This window comes from Aotus nancymaae, unplaced genomic scaffold (assembly GCF_030222135.1).
Source record: "Aotus nancymaae isolate 86718 unplaced genomic scaffold, 86718_ANA_hifiasm-v0.15.2.pri h1tg000002l, whole genome shotgun sequence".
Lineage (NCBI taxonomy): Eukaryota > Metazoa > Chordata > Mammalia > Primates > Aotidae > Aotus > Aotus nancymaae.
Genome location: NW_026988413.1, coordinates 19450728 through 19465166, shown reverse-complemented (window position 1 = coordinate 19465166; position 14439 = coordinate 19450728). Strand labels below are relative to the sequence as shown.

The following is a 14439-nucleotide window of genomic DNA, read 5'->3' as shown; positions in this document are numbered from 1 at the left end:
GTCAAATTGTGAATATAAAGAAAAAGTTCTTGAAGAAAATCAAAAGTGCTATTCCAGTAAATACATGAAAGAAGAGAACACAAAACAGCCTGATTTCTAATATGGAGAAAATTTGAGTGGTCTAAATAGAAGATCCAACCAGTCATGAAGGAAATTAAAGTGCTACTCCAGTGAACACACAAATGATAAGAAAGCCAAACAGCCTTACTGCTGATATGGAGAATTTTAGTGGATAGACAATCGATCTGGCCACAACATTCCCTTAAGCCAAAGCCTATTACAGAGCAACGCCCCACCTCTCTTTAATTCAATCAAGGCTGAGAGAGGTGAGGAAGCTGCAGAAGAAAAATTGAAGCCAGTAGAGGTTAGTTCACGAGGCTTAAGGAAAGAAGCTGCCTCCATAACATAAAAATGCAAGATGAAACTCAAAAGCACAGGCAATAAAAATGAAAATGGATGAATGGGACTTCCTTAAACCAAAAAGCTTCTGCACAGCAAAATAAATGATTAACAGAGTCAACAGACAACCTGCAAAACAGAAGAGAATATTCACAAACTAGGCATCTGACAAGGAACAAATATCCAGAATTTACAAGAAACTCAAACAACTCAACAACAACAAGAAAAACAACCCCATTAGAAAGGGCAGAGGACGTAAATAGACCTTTTTTTAAAGATACACAAATGGCCAAAGAGCACATAAAAAATGCTCACCATCACTAATCATCAGAGGAATGCAAATTAAAACCACAATGAGATATCATCTTATAGCAGCCAGAATGGCTAGTATGCAAAAGACAAGAAATAACAGATGTTGGCGAGGATATTGAGAAAAGCAAAAGTTTATACACTGTTCGTGGGAATGTAAATTAGTACAATCTCCATGGAAATCTGTATAGAGATTTCTCAAAGAACTAAAAATAAAATAACCATTTGATCCAGTGATCCCACTACTAGGTATCTACCCAAAGGAAAAGAAATCGCTATATCAAAAAGACACTTGTACTGGTATGTTTATTGTGGCACTATCCACAATACAGGAGATATGAAACCAACCTAAACGCTTCATCAACAGATGACTGGATAAAGAAAATGTTGTATGTATATACAATGGAATACTATCAATCCATTAAAAAATGAAATCATGTCTTTTGCAGCAATATAGATGGAACTGGAGACCATTATCTTAAGTGACACAGAAAGAAAAATACCACATGTTCTCCCTTACAAGTGGGAGCTACATAACGTGTACACATGGACATAGAGTGTGGAATGACAGAGCATATCCTCCGCAGATAAGCGGGTGTTTCCTTCAGCACCTTGCATGAACTCAAGAAACACTCAATGAATGAATGGCAATGCTGTAAGGCACTGAGAATATGGGATAAAGGAGTAGAGACATTTAAAAAAACCGTCATTTTATAGACATCACTGTGAGGAGAGGTGTGGCAGTCAGCTTCCAAGATGGCCCCCAGTGGCCCTCGCCTCCTGGTATTCATATCCTTGCATAGTCCCTACCACGAAGAATCAGTCCTGCCCTGTGTGACCAACAGAACAGCTTTCAAGGCTGGGTCAGAATGACATTATAGTGGATCAGCTTTCACTCTTGGGAAAGCCGGTCGCCATGTTGTGGTGACACTCAAGCAGCCCTGCAGAGAGGCCTACCTGGAAAGCAGCCAGTGCACCAGCATTGATTTCCTAGCTATGTCAGTGAGCCATCTTGGAAGTAGATCCTCTAACCCCGGAAAAGTCTTTAGATGATGGCAGCCTAAGCCAACATGTGATTTCAGCCTCACGAGGAACCTGAACCAATACCACACAGGTGAGCCACCCCCGAAGTGCTTATCCACAGAAATCAAGAGAAGTAATAAATGAGTATTATTGTGTTAAATCATTAATTTTGGGGGAGATTTGTTGCACAGCAATAGATAATACAAGAAGTATTGGGAATGACTTCTATGAAGGAAGTAGGGCTTGGAATAGAGGCAGCATAGGAATTGTGGGAATAATATAGGCAAAGCAGTAAAGAAGGAATGGGGAAAAAACTGAGCAAAGGCAAGTACAAATGTCATAAAGAACCATCCCCACACAGAACCTCAGGATTGGGAGAAATCTTCACAGTCATTTAGTTCAACTGCTCATCTGATGTTCAAGTCCACTCTTAACATAATAAAACTAAGACAAAAATTGCATGCATTTATCTAAGCTGAATCCCAGAAAGAGGCTGGCTTCCTGTATTTCTCCATGTAGTGATACAAATCACGAATATTTAGTCACAAGAGAAAGCATCTGAACCAAGGTCAGTTCTGAAAGTAATTTAAATAAGAAATTGAAGGAAGAGCAGAAGGAGACAGAAGAAGGAGGATACAGTTAGAAAAAATAAGGCCTAGTATTTGACAGATCAGTAGGATGGCTAGAGGTAATCCTACTGATGTACAACATCAATCTATTAGACATTTCAAAATAGTGAGAAGAGAATAATTAGGATATTCTTAGCATAAAGATAAATGTTTATGGTGATGGATATCCCAATGACCTTGGTTTGATCTTTGCACATTATATGAAAGCATCAAATTATCACATGTACCCTGAAAATACATCTATTATGTATCAATATAAAGAAAAGGAGAAGACCAAGTGCGGTGGCTTATGCCTGTAATTGCAGCATTTTGGGAGGCTGAGGCGGTGGATCATCTGAGGTCGGGAGTTCAAGACCAGCCTGGCCAACATGATGAAACCCTGTCTCTACTAAAAATACAAAATTAGCTAGGTCTGTTGGCACATGCCTATAATCCCAGCTACTTGGGAGGCTGAGGCAGGAGAATCACTTGAACCTGGAAGGCAGAGGTTGCAGTGAGCCAAGATCGTGCCATTGCACTCCAGCCTAGGCAACAAAAGCAAAACTCCATCTTAAAAAAAAAAAAAAAGAGAGAGAAGAGGAAAGGGAGAACAAACAGAAGCAAATGAGGAAAAAGGAGGAAAAGAAAACAAACAACAAAAACAGAAGGAAAAGGATGCAGCGGATTGGAAGAAGAAACTGGTTAATTAAAGTGCTATGCAGTAGACATTGTCCTAAGTTCTTTAAACACATCTCATTTTACCTTCACAATAACTCCGTATCACTGAATTATTTTAGTCCTGTTTCTTCCCCTGTGATATGGTTTGACCATGTCCCCACCCAAATCTCATCTTGAACTGTAGTTCCCAAAATTTCCACATGTTGTGGGAGGGACCCAGTGGGACATAACTGAATCATGGGGTAGTTTCCCCCACACTGTTCTCCTTGTAGTGAATAAGTCTCACGAGATCTGATGGTTTTACAAGGGGTTTCCCTTTTCGCTTGGCTCTCATTCCCCTGCTGCCATGTAAGACGTGCCTTTCACCTTCCACTGTGATTGTGAGGCCTCCCCAGCCACGTGGAACTGTGAATCCATTAAACCTCTTTTTCTTTATAAATTACCCAGTTATGGGTACGTCTTTATCAGCAGCATGAAAATGGACTAATACACCCTCCTTCCCAGAAGGCTTCCCCTCACCCTATTCTCCAGATCTGAGGTAGAGAAAGTTGACAAACTACAGAGAAGAAGGAATAAGGCATTATGCACTTAAACTCTCATCAGCAAAAAAAAAACCTGAGCATATGGAGCATATGGTTAAGGCTATAACAAGGTCCATCCAACAAAGAATCTACTAACAGACTGAAGGTATTCCTTTTCCAGGATATAAGGCCACATTTCTTGGTCTGCTGATTAGTGTAGTTCTATTCAAAGGAAGAGTGTATCTGAGATAAAACATTTTAAAACCCAGAACATTCTCTGTCCCAAGATAAGATGTTTTACTGGTCGCAGAGTTGATTCTTTTAGAGACTAGTAATGGATCTAAGAATCCCATTGGAGGAGGGGTTCCTCCACAAAGCTAATGCCTGATTCAGTGAGTTGATACGAGCATTTGCCTTTAACTAAGGGAAAGCACGAGGAGACTTGCTCTGTAGGCAGCCGCCTTCAGGAGAGGCCGCCCTATGTACAGTGGCATAAGGACAAGAGGTGAACACTCGGGTCAAAACCCAAGAAGGTCAAGTTAGTGAGCATTCCTCACCATGTCATCCTTCTGTAAAGAAGAAGGCATGTGCTGGACTGGGAATAGGAAACATCGTTTTTAAAATTTAAAGTACGAAAATAGCTGGTTATCCCTCTAAGAAAACACAGAATATTAAATTTAAAGCTTGGCATGGTGGCTCATGCCTGTAATTCCAGCACTTGATGAGGCTAGGGTGGAAAGATCACTTCAGCCCAGGAGTTTGAAACCAACCTGGGCAACATAGTGAGACCCCAATCTCTACAAAAAAATTAAAAATTAGCCAGGTGTGGTGGCATATGCCTGTAGTCCCAGCTACTTGGGAGGCTGAGGCTGGAGGACTGCATGAGAGCCCAGGAGGTCAAGGCTACAGTGAGCCGAGATAACACCACTGCACTCTGGTCTGGATGACAGAGTGAGACTCTGTCTAAAAATGAGAGAAGGAAACAAGGAAGGGAGGAAGAAAGGAAAGAAAATGAAGGATGGGAGGGAGGGAAAGAAAAGAGAGAAGGAAGGAAGAAAGGAGGGAGGGAGGGAGGCAGGGGTAGGGAGGGAGAGAAGAAGGGAGAGAGAGAAATAGTGGAAAAGAAAGGGAAAGAAAGAGAGAGAGAAAGGAAGGAAGGAAGGAAGGTAGGGAGGGAGGGAGGAGGGAAGGGAGGGAGGAGAGAAGGGAGGGAGAGAGGGAGGGAGGGAAGGAAGGAAAGAAAGAAAGAAAAAGAGAAAGAGGAGAAAGAGAAAGACAGAAAGAAGGAAAGAGAGAGAAGGAAGGAAGGGAGAAAGGGAGGAAGGAAAGAAAGAAAGAAAAAGAAGGAAAGAGAAGAGAGGAAGGGAGGAAGGGAGGGAGAGAGGGAGGGAGGGAAGGAGGAAGGAAGAGGGAGAAAGAGTAGAAAAGAAGAAAGAAAAGAAATAGAAAGAAAGAGAAAGGAAGAAAGGAAGGAAGACGGAAGGAAGGAAGAAAGGGAGGGAGGAAGGAAGGGAGGGAGGGAAAGAAGGAAGTAAGGAAAAGAAAGAAAGGAGAAAGGGAAAAAGAAAGAAGAGAGAGAAAGGGAGGTAGGAAGAGGAAGGGAGGTAGGGAAGGAGGAAGAAAGAGAGAGGGAAGGAGGAAGGGAGAGAAAGAGCAGATAAGAATAAAGAAAGAAAGAGAAAAAGGAAGGGAGGGAGGAAGGGAGAAAGGGAGGAAAGGAAAGAGAAAGAAAGAAAAAGAAAGAAAGAAGGAAGGAAAGAAAGAAAGAAAAGAAAGAAAGAAAAAGAAGGGAGGGAGGGAGGGAAGGAAAGAAAGAAAGAGAAAGAAGAAAAGAAAGAAAGAGAAAGAAGAGAGAGGGAGGGAGGGGGAGGACAGAAGGAAAAAGGGAGGAAGGAAAGAAGGAAGGAAGGAAGCAAGCAGGCAGGCAGAAATTACACTTAAAAGATGTATCAGCCTTGGAGAGTTTGGAACAAGATACAGCTTTTACCAATTAAGAGCTGTAGAGTAACGGTCAAAACATCTTAACATCTCTAAGGCCAGAAAAATTAGATCTTCAACAAATACCACACTCATGGCATTGACGATGGGCATGAAAGGGTAACCATTAAGAAAGTCTAGGAATGTCCACCGTGATCTGGGGTGGGGGACATGGGGTCAAGGGAACATGCTGAAAGTGGGTTGGATGCTTGGATGCCCAAGAAGCTCCTATAGAAGAACGGTCAGAAAAATTCTTTCTCAGAAAAAAAATGCCATGACCCCTTGAAATAATGGACTTACTCTACCGGCAGGAATGACCAGCCACACAGGCTGGCCGATTTTGCTAAAGGCTACTCTGCTGCTGAAGCCATAGGGTGAAAGAGAGTAATGACCATCCTTCAGTTACAGCAAGTTCCCAGGGGACCTGGGCGGTGTGGAAAGATGGGTCCTGTGCCTCTTTGCTTTTCCCCACAGCCCCAGCATCAGGCCTTACACGCTGTAGGTATCTCGCTAACGAGGGTGCCGACATCCTCCTTAATGTAATTCACACCCCACACCCTCAAGAGCTCAGAACCAAAGGCGCTAAGGTCCAGGCTTCCTCCTGCTCTGAGTTTACCGTCATTGAAGCTGTCACTGGTGGTAACGTGGGTGAAGGGCGACTGGGCCCGAGCCTCCTCGCACAGGGAGTAGCTGTGCTCAGCCTGGATGAGAGGCGCCGGGGACGTCGGGGAAGGTTCCACCTCCATTGACACACTCTTCTCTGAGAGGAAAGGGTCATTCAGGAGCTGACCCAAGACGTTCTGGGAAAACTCATCCAGAAGTTCTGAGAAGTGCTACAAGAGACAAAGGAGGAAGAACTCAGTTTCTCTTAACCATGATGTGATAGTTACTCTATGCACATATTCTACGGCGAATACCTCATCCACTGCTCGATATGAAGCTCCTCCTAGACAATGTCCAGTTATCTCGTGCTGTGTAGAAAACCACCCCAAAGTTTAGTGGCTGAAGGTAACCATAACATTAATGTATCACTTCTCACTCCTCAGTGGGTTGGATTGGGTGGGTGAACTGATTGCATCTGGGTTCCCTGACACAGCACACCAGCAGGAAGGCTGGTTGGGACTGTGCTGGGCTGGGACCCCTGGACACCTGGGCCTCTTTCTCCAAAGGGCAGATCAGGCTGGGCTTCCTCCCACGATGGCAGAAATCTTCCAAGAGGGAGAAAAACCAAAGCTGAATGGCCCAGATATCACGTACCATTACACCTTCCACATTCTTTTGGTCAAGGCAAGGGACAAGGCCAGCCCACACCCATGGGGCAGGAAAACAGACTCTACCGCTTGATGAGAGGAATGGCAGCATCACAATGCAGATGAATGTGGATGGTGGCAGAGGCATGATTCACTGGGGGTCCTTGCTGTCATGACCTACCACATTTTGCACTGATCATGTTAATATTTTTAAATAAGCTCTCCTCTATTTCTAATAGCATGAAGGTGTAGTTTATACCAAGGTGCCATGCTCAAAAACACTAGAGGTGGCTTCTCCATGGCCTGGACTTTGTTCCACTCTGGTTTTTCCTTAATATCCTCCCATCCTTTATCTCTAATATCATGAACGTTCCAGACCCCACCATGCTTTGGACCGTCATTGAAGCTGTTTGGACTAGCCAAACAGCTAGGAAATAGGACTAACCCATATAAATTCCCTGAGATTCCCAATCCCTTGTGACACTGTCCCACGCTAAATGCGCTGCAGCCCCATTCACTCTCCCTCCTTGATAGGACTATACTCATGGTATGAGGATCTTTGGAGCAGGGTTTCTCAGCCTTGGCACTAATAACATTTAATCCATTGTGAAGGGCAGGGGTGGGGGCATTGTCTTGTGCATTGTAGGATATTTAGCAGCATTCCCGGCCTCCACCCACTAGAGCACTCCCCCAGTTGTGAAACCAAAATTATTTCCAGACACTGCCCAAATGTCTGTAGCTGAAAAAAATCACCCATGGTTTAGAATCACTACTATTGACTATATTAGAAATAGTAATAATATAAAATAGGGCCAGGTGCTGTGGCTCATGCCTGTAATCACAGCACTTTGGGAGGCTGAGGTGAGCAGATCACAAGTTCAGGAGTTTGAGACCAGCCTGGCCAACATAGTGAAACCCCATCTCTACTAAAAATACCAAAAAAATTAGCTGGGCAAGGTGGCAGGTGCCTGTAATTCCAGCTACTTGGGAAGCTGAGGCAGGAGAATCACTTGAACCTGAAAGGCAGAGGTGGCAGTGAGTCGAGATCACACCACTGCACTCCAGCCTGGGCTACAGTGCAAGACTCCGTCTCAAAAAAAAAAAAAAAAAAGGAAATAAAACTAAAATAAAATGAAAATTTAAAGCCCACTTTGGTACCAGCTATCAGAGACATTTCGGCCTTCTTAGCATTCTCTGAATCACAGACCAATGGGCATAATCCTTATTAATTAAACATTAGTGACACTTCTGGTATAGAAAGGAAGTTAAGAAAGCAGATGCAGCAATAAAAGAATGATTACAAATAATAAGGCTTAGGGTAGGCAATGAAATTTTTGGGATTCACACAAACACCTAAGTCACCAAACTGAAGTGTCAGTGAAGGCGTTATGAAAATGAACACCTGAAGGGAAGGTGGGAGGTGTCCCGGGAACTCTAAGATCAGGCTAGCTGTAGAGCAGCATGCTTCCTCTAGTAAAGGAGAAAAGCAGAGAGCAGAGTAGAGGTCCTTGCAGGTTAGGTCCCTAACGAGTTAGAACGGTGAAATCCACTCACATCACCAACACGGGATGTGGTATTTCCTCAAGACAGACTGCAGGGAAGCTACAGGACTTGGGCATGTCCCAATAGGCATGATTGTCTGTGAGAACAAGAGAGGGGGTCCAGGAGAGAGCTCTCTGAGTACAAATACATTTCAAACTGGAAGGTTCAGAATTATGAGTATTTAAGGCCACATATCAACTGCCTGCATTGCAATTACCAGGGGAATTTGGGTTAGTCATTTCATAATGAAATCTTTTAAGCATTCAGAAAGATTATACATATCATGAACAATTATGTAGTCATTCCTTTAAAAAAAAAAAAAAAAAAAAAACTGGGGCTGGGAGAGGTGGCTCATGCCTGTAATCCCAGTACTTTGGGAGGCTGAGGCAAGAGGATCACTTGATCCCAGGAATTTGAAACCAGCCTCGGCAACATAGTGAGATGCAGTCTCTACAAAAAATACAAAAATTAGCCAGACATGGTGGTACATGCCTGTAGTCATAGCTACTCGGGAGGGTGAGGCAGGAAGCTTCCTTGAGCCCAGTAGGTCAGGGCTATAGTGAACCATGATTGCACCACTGCACTCCAGCCCAGGCGATGGAGTGAGAACCTGTCTTTAAAGAAAAAAAAAAAAAAATTAGCTGGAGCTGTACGGTGGCTCATGCGTGTAATCCCAGCACTTTGGGAGGCCAAGGCGGGTGGATCACTTGAGGTCAGGAGTTCGAGACTGGCCTGGCCAACATGGTGAAACCTCATTTCTACTAAAAATAAAAAAATTAGTTGGGCGTGATGTTGCATGCCTATAGTCCCAGCTACTCACGAGGCTGAGGCAGGAGAATTGCTTGAACCTAGAAGGCAGAGGTTGCAGTGAGCCAAGATCATGCCACTACACTCCAGCCTGGGTGACAGAGTGAAACTGTGTCTCAAAAACAAATAAATAAATAAAATTTTTTAAAAATAAAGAAAAAATTTTAAATAAAAAATTTAAAAATCTTATTTTTACATGTTTGCTGCTGCAACCTTACTTTTTTTTTTTTTTTTTTTTTTTTTTTTTTTGCTTTTTCTTGCTTTCTTTTTCTTAAGAAATAAAACATGAAGGACAGTTAAAGCTCCCATCCCTTCCCTTAATCCCTCTCAAAGTCAACCAGTAGCCAGACTTAGTGTTTATCATTCCCATCCAGGTCTTTATTCTTTTACTATATATGCATGTTTCCATTACACACAGGATTCTTTAAAATGTTAAGTAAATGATACTATATCTCATATATCCTCTGCAATTTCCTTTTATCAAAAAAAATTTTTTTAGATTTATTCATGTTTACACATGTAGCCTTATTTCATTGATTTAAACATCTGAATTCTATTCCATTGTATTCATCCATTTCCTCTAGAGAAACTTAATTTTTTTTTTTTTTTTTTTGAGACAGAATCTTCCTCTGTTGCCAGGCTGAAGTGCAGTGGTGCGATCTTGGCTCACTGCAACCTCCGCCTCCCAGATTCAAGTGATTCCCCTGCCTCAGCCTCTTGAGTAGCTGGGAGTACAGGTGCACGCTACCACGCCTGGCTAATTTTTTGTATTTTAGTAGAGACGGAGTTTCACCATGCTGGCCAGGACGGTCTCGATCTCCTGATCTTGTGATCTGCCCGCCTTGGCCTCCCAAAGTGCTGGGATTACAGGCGTGAGCCACCATGCTTGACCACAATTTTTTTTAAATTATATGTAATATTGTAATAAATATTCCTTAACATGAAGAGAACTTTTAAAAACACAAAAATTTTGCTTTCAGAATGTGGTTTAAAGGCATAAATAAATAAAAACAAACTTGATGATCCACCCTCAGAGATTTTGACTTAGTAGGTTAAAGGCATCTATATTAAAACTATCACCTATGCCAGGCGTGGTGGCTCACGCCCTGTAATCCCCACACTTTGGGAGGCAGAGGCAGGCAAATGGCTTGAGCCTAGGAGTTCAAGGCCAGCCTGGGCAACATGGCAAGACCCATCTCTACAAAAAATCAACAACAACAAAAACTCACACCACCTGTGCTTCTATGCTCACCTCAGCTTCTCAATCACTGGCTCCATTTCCATTCAACTCCCCTCTCCATACGTCACTTTACAGTTAAGTCCCTAGATGCTTACAAAGTTCCTAGAAGTTCAAATATGTCCAAGGTCAGAAGAAGATTCAAGAATTTTGCAGCTACTGTGTGTTAAACTTCAGATAGGCACTGGGGCTACAAAATAATAAATAAGAAACTAGAAAATGCCCATGCCCTCCCAGTGTTTACCACTCAGGTCGGTGCTTCTCAAAGTTTTATGTGCCGATAAATTACCTGAGGATTCTAAGCTGTCGCTTCTCATTCACAGGTCTAGGCAGGCCCGAGATTCTGCATTTCTAACCAGCTCCCAGGTAATGCTGCAACTCCACAGACCACACTCTGGGCAGCAAGGAGCAGAACAGTGGCAAGGCTAAGATTAGAACCAGACTTCCTGATTATACAACAACCTAAGTCAGCATCTGATTGCCTAAGTAGCTCCCCAAGGACAAATTTCCGGGTTGCCTGATGGTGACTATTCTGCAACTGTTTGACACAGATCCTTTCAAGACAAAACTAAGGTGACAAAAAAAGAAATAAATAACGGAATGTAACATGCAAATGCAAGAGGCAATCCCCCAGTCCCTGCATTTCCAAGCCACAGTTTAGTTCCCGGAACTACAAAGTCAACTCCCGGTCTGCTATGCTGGCCACTAAAGCTCTGGAATCCCATTCTATCCCGAGGCAAGGCTCTGACTGCCCAGACTTTCCCATGGAAGTTGCCCAGGTTGACTCCTCTGCTGACACTCTGTTTTCTTTCTTCTGAGCAGCACTAATGAATGTTTTCATGAACATCCCCTGGATAACCAATAATAAACGTTCTCTAACTGTGCTAACTTTCCCTGAACTCCCCCTTCTTCGGATTATGCAGTCATTCTCATGTTACAAACTATTTAGCCCTAATGATAGGCAGTTTTGAAGCATTCACAGTGGTTACCAAGTGTATTATCATAACCTCCCCTCTGGAAAAGGATCTTCCTCAGAAGCCTAACCGTGCCTAAACACTCACCCACACCTAGGAACTCAGCACAACGGTGAGCTCTCAGTAGGTTCAGGGAGATCCTTGTGATCGAAAAGAAACCGGTTCCAACCAGATACTATGACTCAGCCCAGCAAATTAGCTCCAGCTGGGCTCCTTGGCAGTGGTGGGCTCCAAAGACTCAGCAGACAGGTCAACATTCCATTGCTGGTACCGGGATCAGGCCAGAGTGGGCCCATCTTTAATGCCAGCCAGCTGGAGAGGGGCCTTATGGTCCTGGAGGCCAAAAACCAGGGAAAGGAGCAACGTGAGCCTCAAAGAGAAAGGCTTTCTGGATCCTGTAAACACTTTAGGAAAGTACTACTCATGTGAACCCAAGGGTTATGGGATTTTAGTTTAATTCTTTCAAAGGCAATGGCATAATAACATTTTACTATTCTGTCTAATATCTGAATCAAGCTTTGTGGGTTTACAAAGTAATTTCATAGCATTTTTCTTACTCAGTGCTCATGGCAATCCTGTAAATTGGCTTTTAGTCCACTGTCCAAGATCTCTGTCCCCTCCTGAGAGACTTTGAACTAGGGTACTCTTATTTCAAATTGACTGAACTGCTTCCATATTGTTTCTCTAGGAAAGGGGTATTTGAGTCTCACAATCCAACAGTATGGAGAGGTTGTAAGAAGCATAAACCGTGATGGTGATGATCGTGGATGATGATATTGACAGGATTAGATGCTAGACTTGCCTGATGGACTAAGTGCTTGACATATTAGATTTTCAGAAAATGAGCTGGGTGCTTTCCTAATATAAGGTAAACATGTCACCATTTACAGATGAGAAAACTGGGGCTCAGGATAATTAGCTATTTTGCTCTGAGATGCATACCTGCTGGAAGGTGAAACTGACATTCCCTCTCAAGTCCAGCCAGTTCCAAATTCCAGGCATTTTCTACCACAGCATGCTGCTTCATGTGAGCCAGTCTCTAAAGCTAGATAAAGATAGGCTCACAGACAGTCATCCACTATGAACACATGGTCCCCTGCACTAAACCTGTAGAAACATGCTAAGAGTTTATTAGACAGAGAGACTCCTGGTATCACTTGCTGTGATACCTCAGCAAAAAGGATGAAGATGGTTATTTGGCCTTAATGCATGTTTCTGCCAAAGGGTTCAAGTAACATCACACCATCTCTGAGTTGGAAGAAATCTCCTAATAGGATCAAACCCCTGCCTCACAACATGAATGTTCTTCACCCAGCTCAGAGAATACACATGCAACTTCCCTTAAAAATTTGTGTCAAGTTTTATCTCCCCAGTTTGTGTCAGGTTTTATCTCCCCATCAACTAACAATTCTGCATTAAACATTCTCCAACTATCCCATAAGGTTTTGCCTCCCTTTATTCTTATAAACGACACCTTCATTCCAATCCTAATGGTCACACTATGGCATTGTGGCAATATAGCTTTGGAGTCAGTCTGCCCTAAATTTGAATCCTGGTTGTGCAAGCCTGAGCAAGGTATTTCCATCCTCTAAACCTTGGTTTATGAGGTTAATAATAATGCCGGTAAAGTGAGCTTAACAGTAGTGCCGGCCTTGTATTGTGAGAATTAAACTCAACAATGCATGTCATGCACCTAACACTCCACTGCACAGTGATCTTTTAAAAAGCTCTTTTAAAAAAACTAACATAATTAATCAATAAAAAGTTGGCATTTTCTACTTGCACACCAGCTTCTCACATTGTTCTTCCTAGAATATGCTTTTATTTTCATCTTTACCAATCAGGAAACTACCTAAGACAGAATAAATGTAATTCTTTTATAAAGTCATCCCTAGACAGATACACCTTGAAATAATCTTTCATTTCCCTAAACAAGTAAAGCCCTTTAAGTAACTCTTAACTTGACACATTCTTCCTTTTCTCTGATGTTCCCTTCTTTGCCAACTTACTTAAATATTCTATCACAAGGCCTTCCAAACTCTGCAGCCCAGATGTAAACCGTTTGCACACCCCTCTCTGGACCTAGCCCAGATCATAGATCACAGATCATAGACAGTTGCCGCACTCAACAACTATCTCGTTTGGATCTATTATCATTCAATAACATCCTAACGAAATAAAAGATAAATCTGAATTAGAGCTAGACCTCCCAACAGCTATAAATAAGTGCCATTAAATATTTAAAATGTCCAAATTTACAAATCACATAAGTTAGGAGAAATTTTTATCCTTCTAAGAATTACGTATTGTATAAAAAATTACCTTGGCTCTGAAGCATTTACACTTTGAGTTTTGGGTCACTAATGAATTGCCAAAGTAGCTTGCAAGGAAGGAGTGGCTTATGATCTGGGCCACCTCCTGCTGCTAACAACTGCCCTGAGATCTGAGGGCATGAGGGTGAGGAAAGGGGAACAAGGTGCAAGGAAACAAAGTATTCATAATTTTTTTTTTTTTCTTTTGGAGATGGAGCCTCACTCTGTCTCCCAGGCTGGAGTGTAGTGACATAATCTCGGCTCACTGTAACCTCTGCCTCCCAGGTTCAAGCAATTCTCCAGCCTTAGCTTCCCAAGCAGCTGGGATTACAGGCATGTGCCATTGCACCCAGCTAATTTTTGTATTTTTAGTAGGGACAGGGTTTCACCATGTTGGCCAGGCTGGTCTTGAACTCCTGACCAGCTGGTCATCCACTCACCTCGGTCTCCCAAAGTGCTGGGATTACAGGGATTCATAATTCCTAAATTCAAATAACTGGCTACATAAAGCTACTAATCTGTCTTCCATGTAGTACTCTCCACTGAGGTTCACCCATTCAACAAATATAGTGAGAGCATGGGCAGAACAATGAATGACTAAAGGTCAGTCTTATATAGCCAGAATTGTCCCTAGGTGCAAAATGAGTTACCCAGAATGTACGTCCTGTGCCCCATCATCCAGAGTACTTGTAGAGCATGTTCTAAAGCAGTTTTGCCAACCTGTAGTCAGCCCAACAGGCCTCTTTTGTGCACAGGCTAACAGAAGAGTGCTGCACTGAACCAGTTAGGGATGTGAGTTCTA

General features: G+C 42.7%; 1 protein-coding gene across 1 annotated transcript in view; it reads right to left on the bottom strand.

Moving 5' to 3' along the window:
* The window catches only part of CREB3L2 (cAMP responsive element binding protein 3 like 2), a 136333-nt gene that overhangs the window by 52713 nt on the left and 69181 nt on the right, over positions 1-14439 (bottom strand). Inside the window, exon 2 of the mRNA XM_064373111.1 lies at positions 6132-6348. Within this exon, the coding sequence (XP_064229181.1) occupies positions 6132-6348 (217 nt within the window). The remainder of the gene's footprint in view (positions 1-6131; positions 6349-14439) is intronic.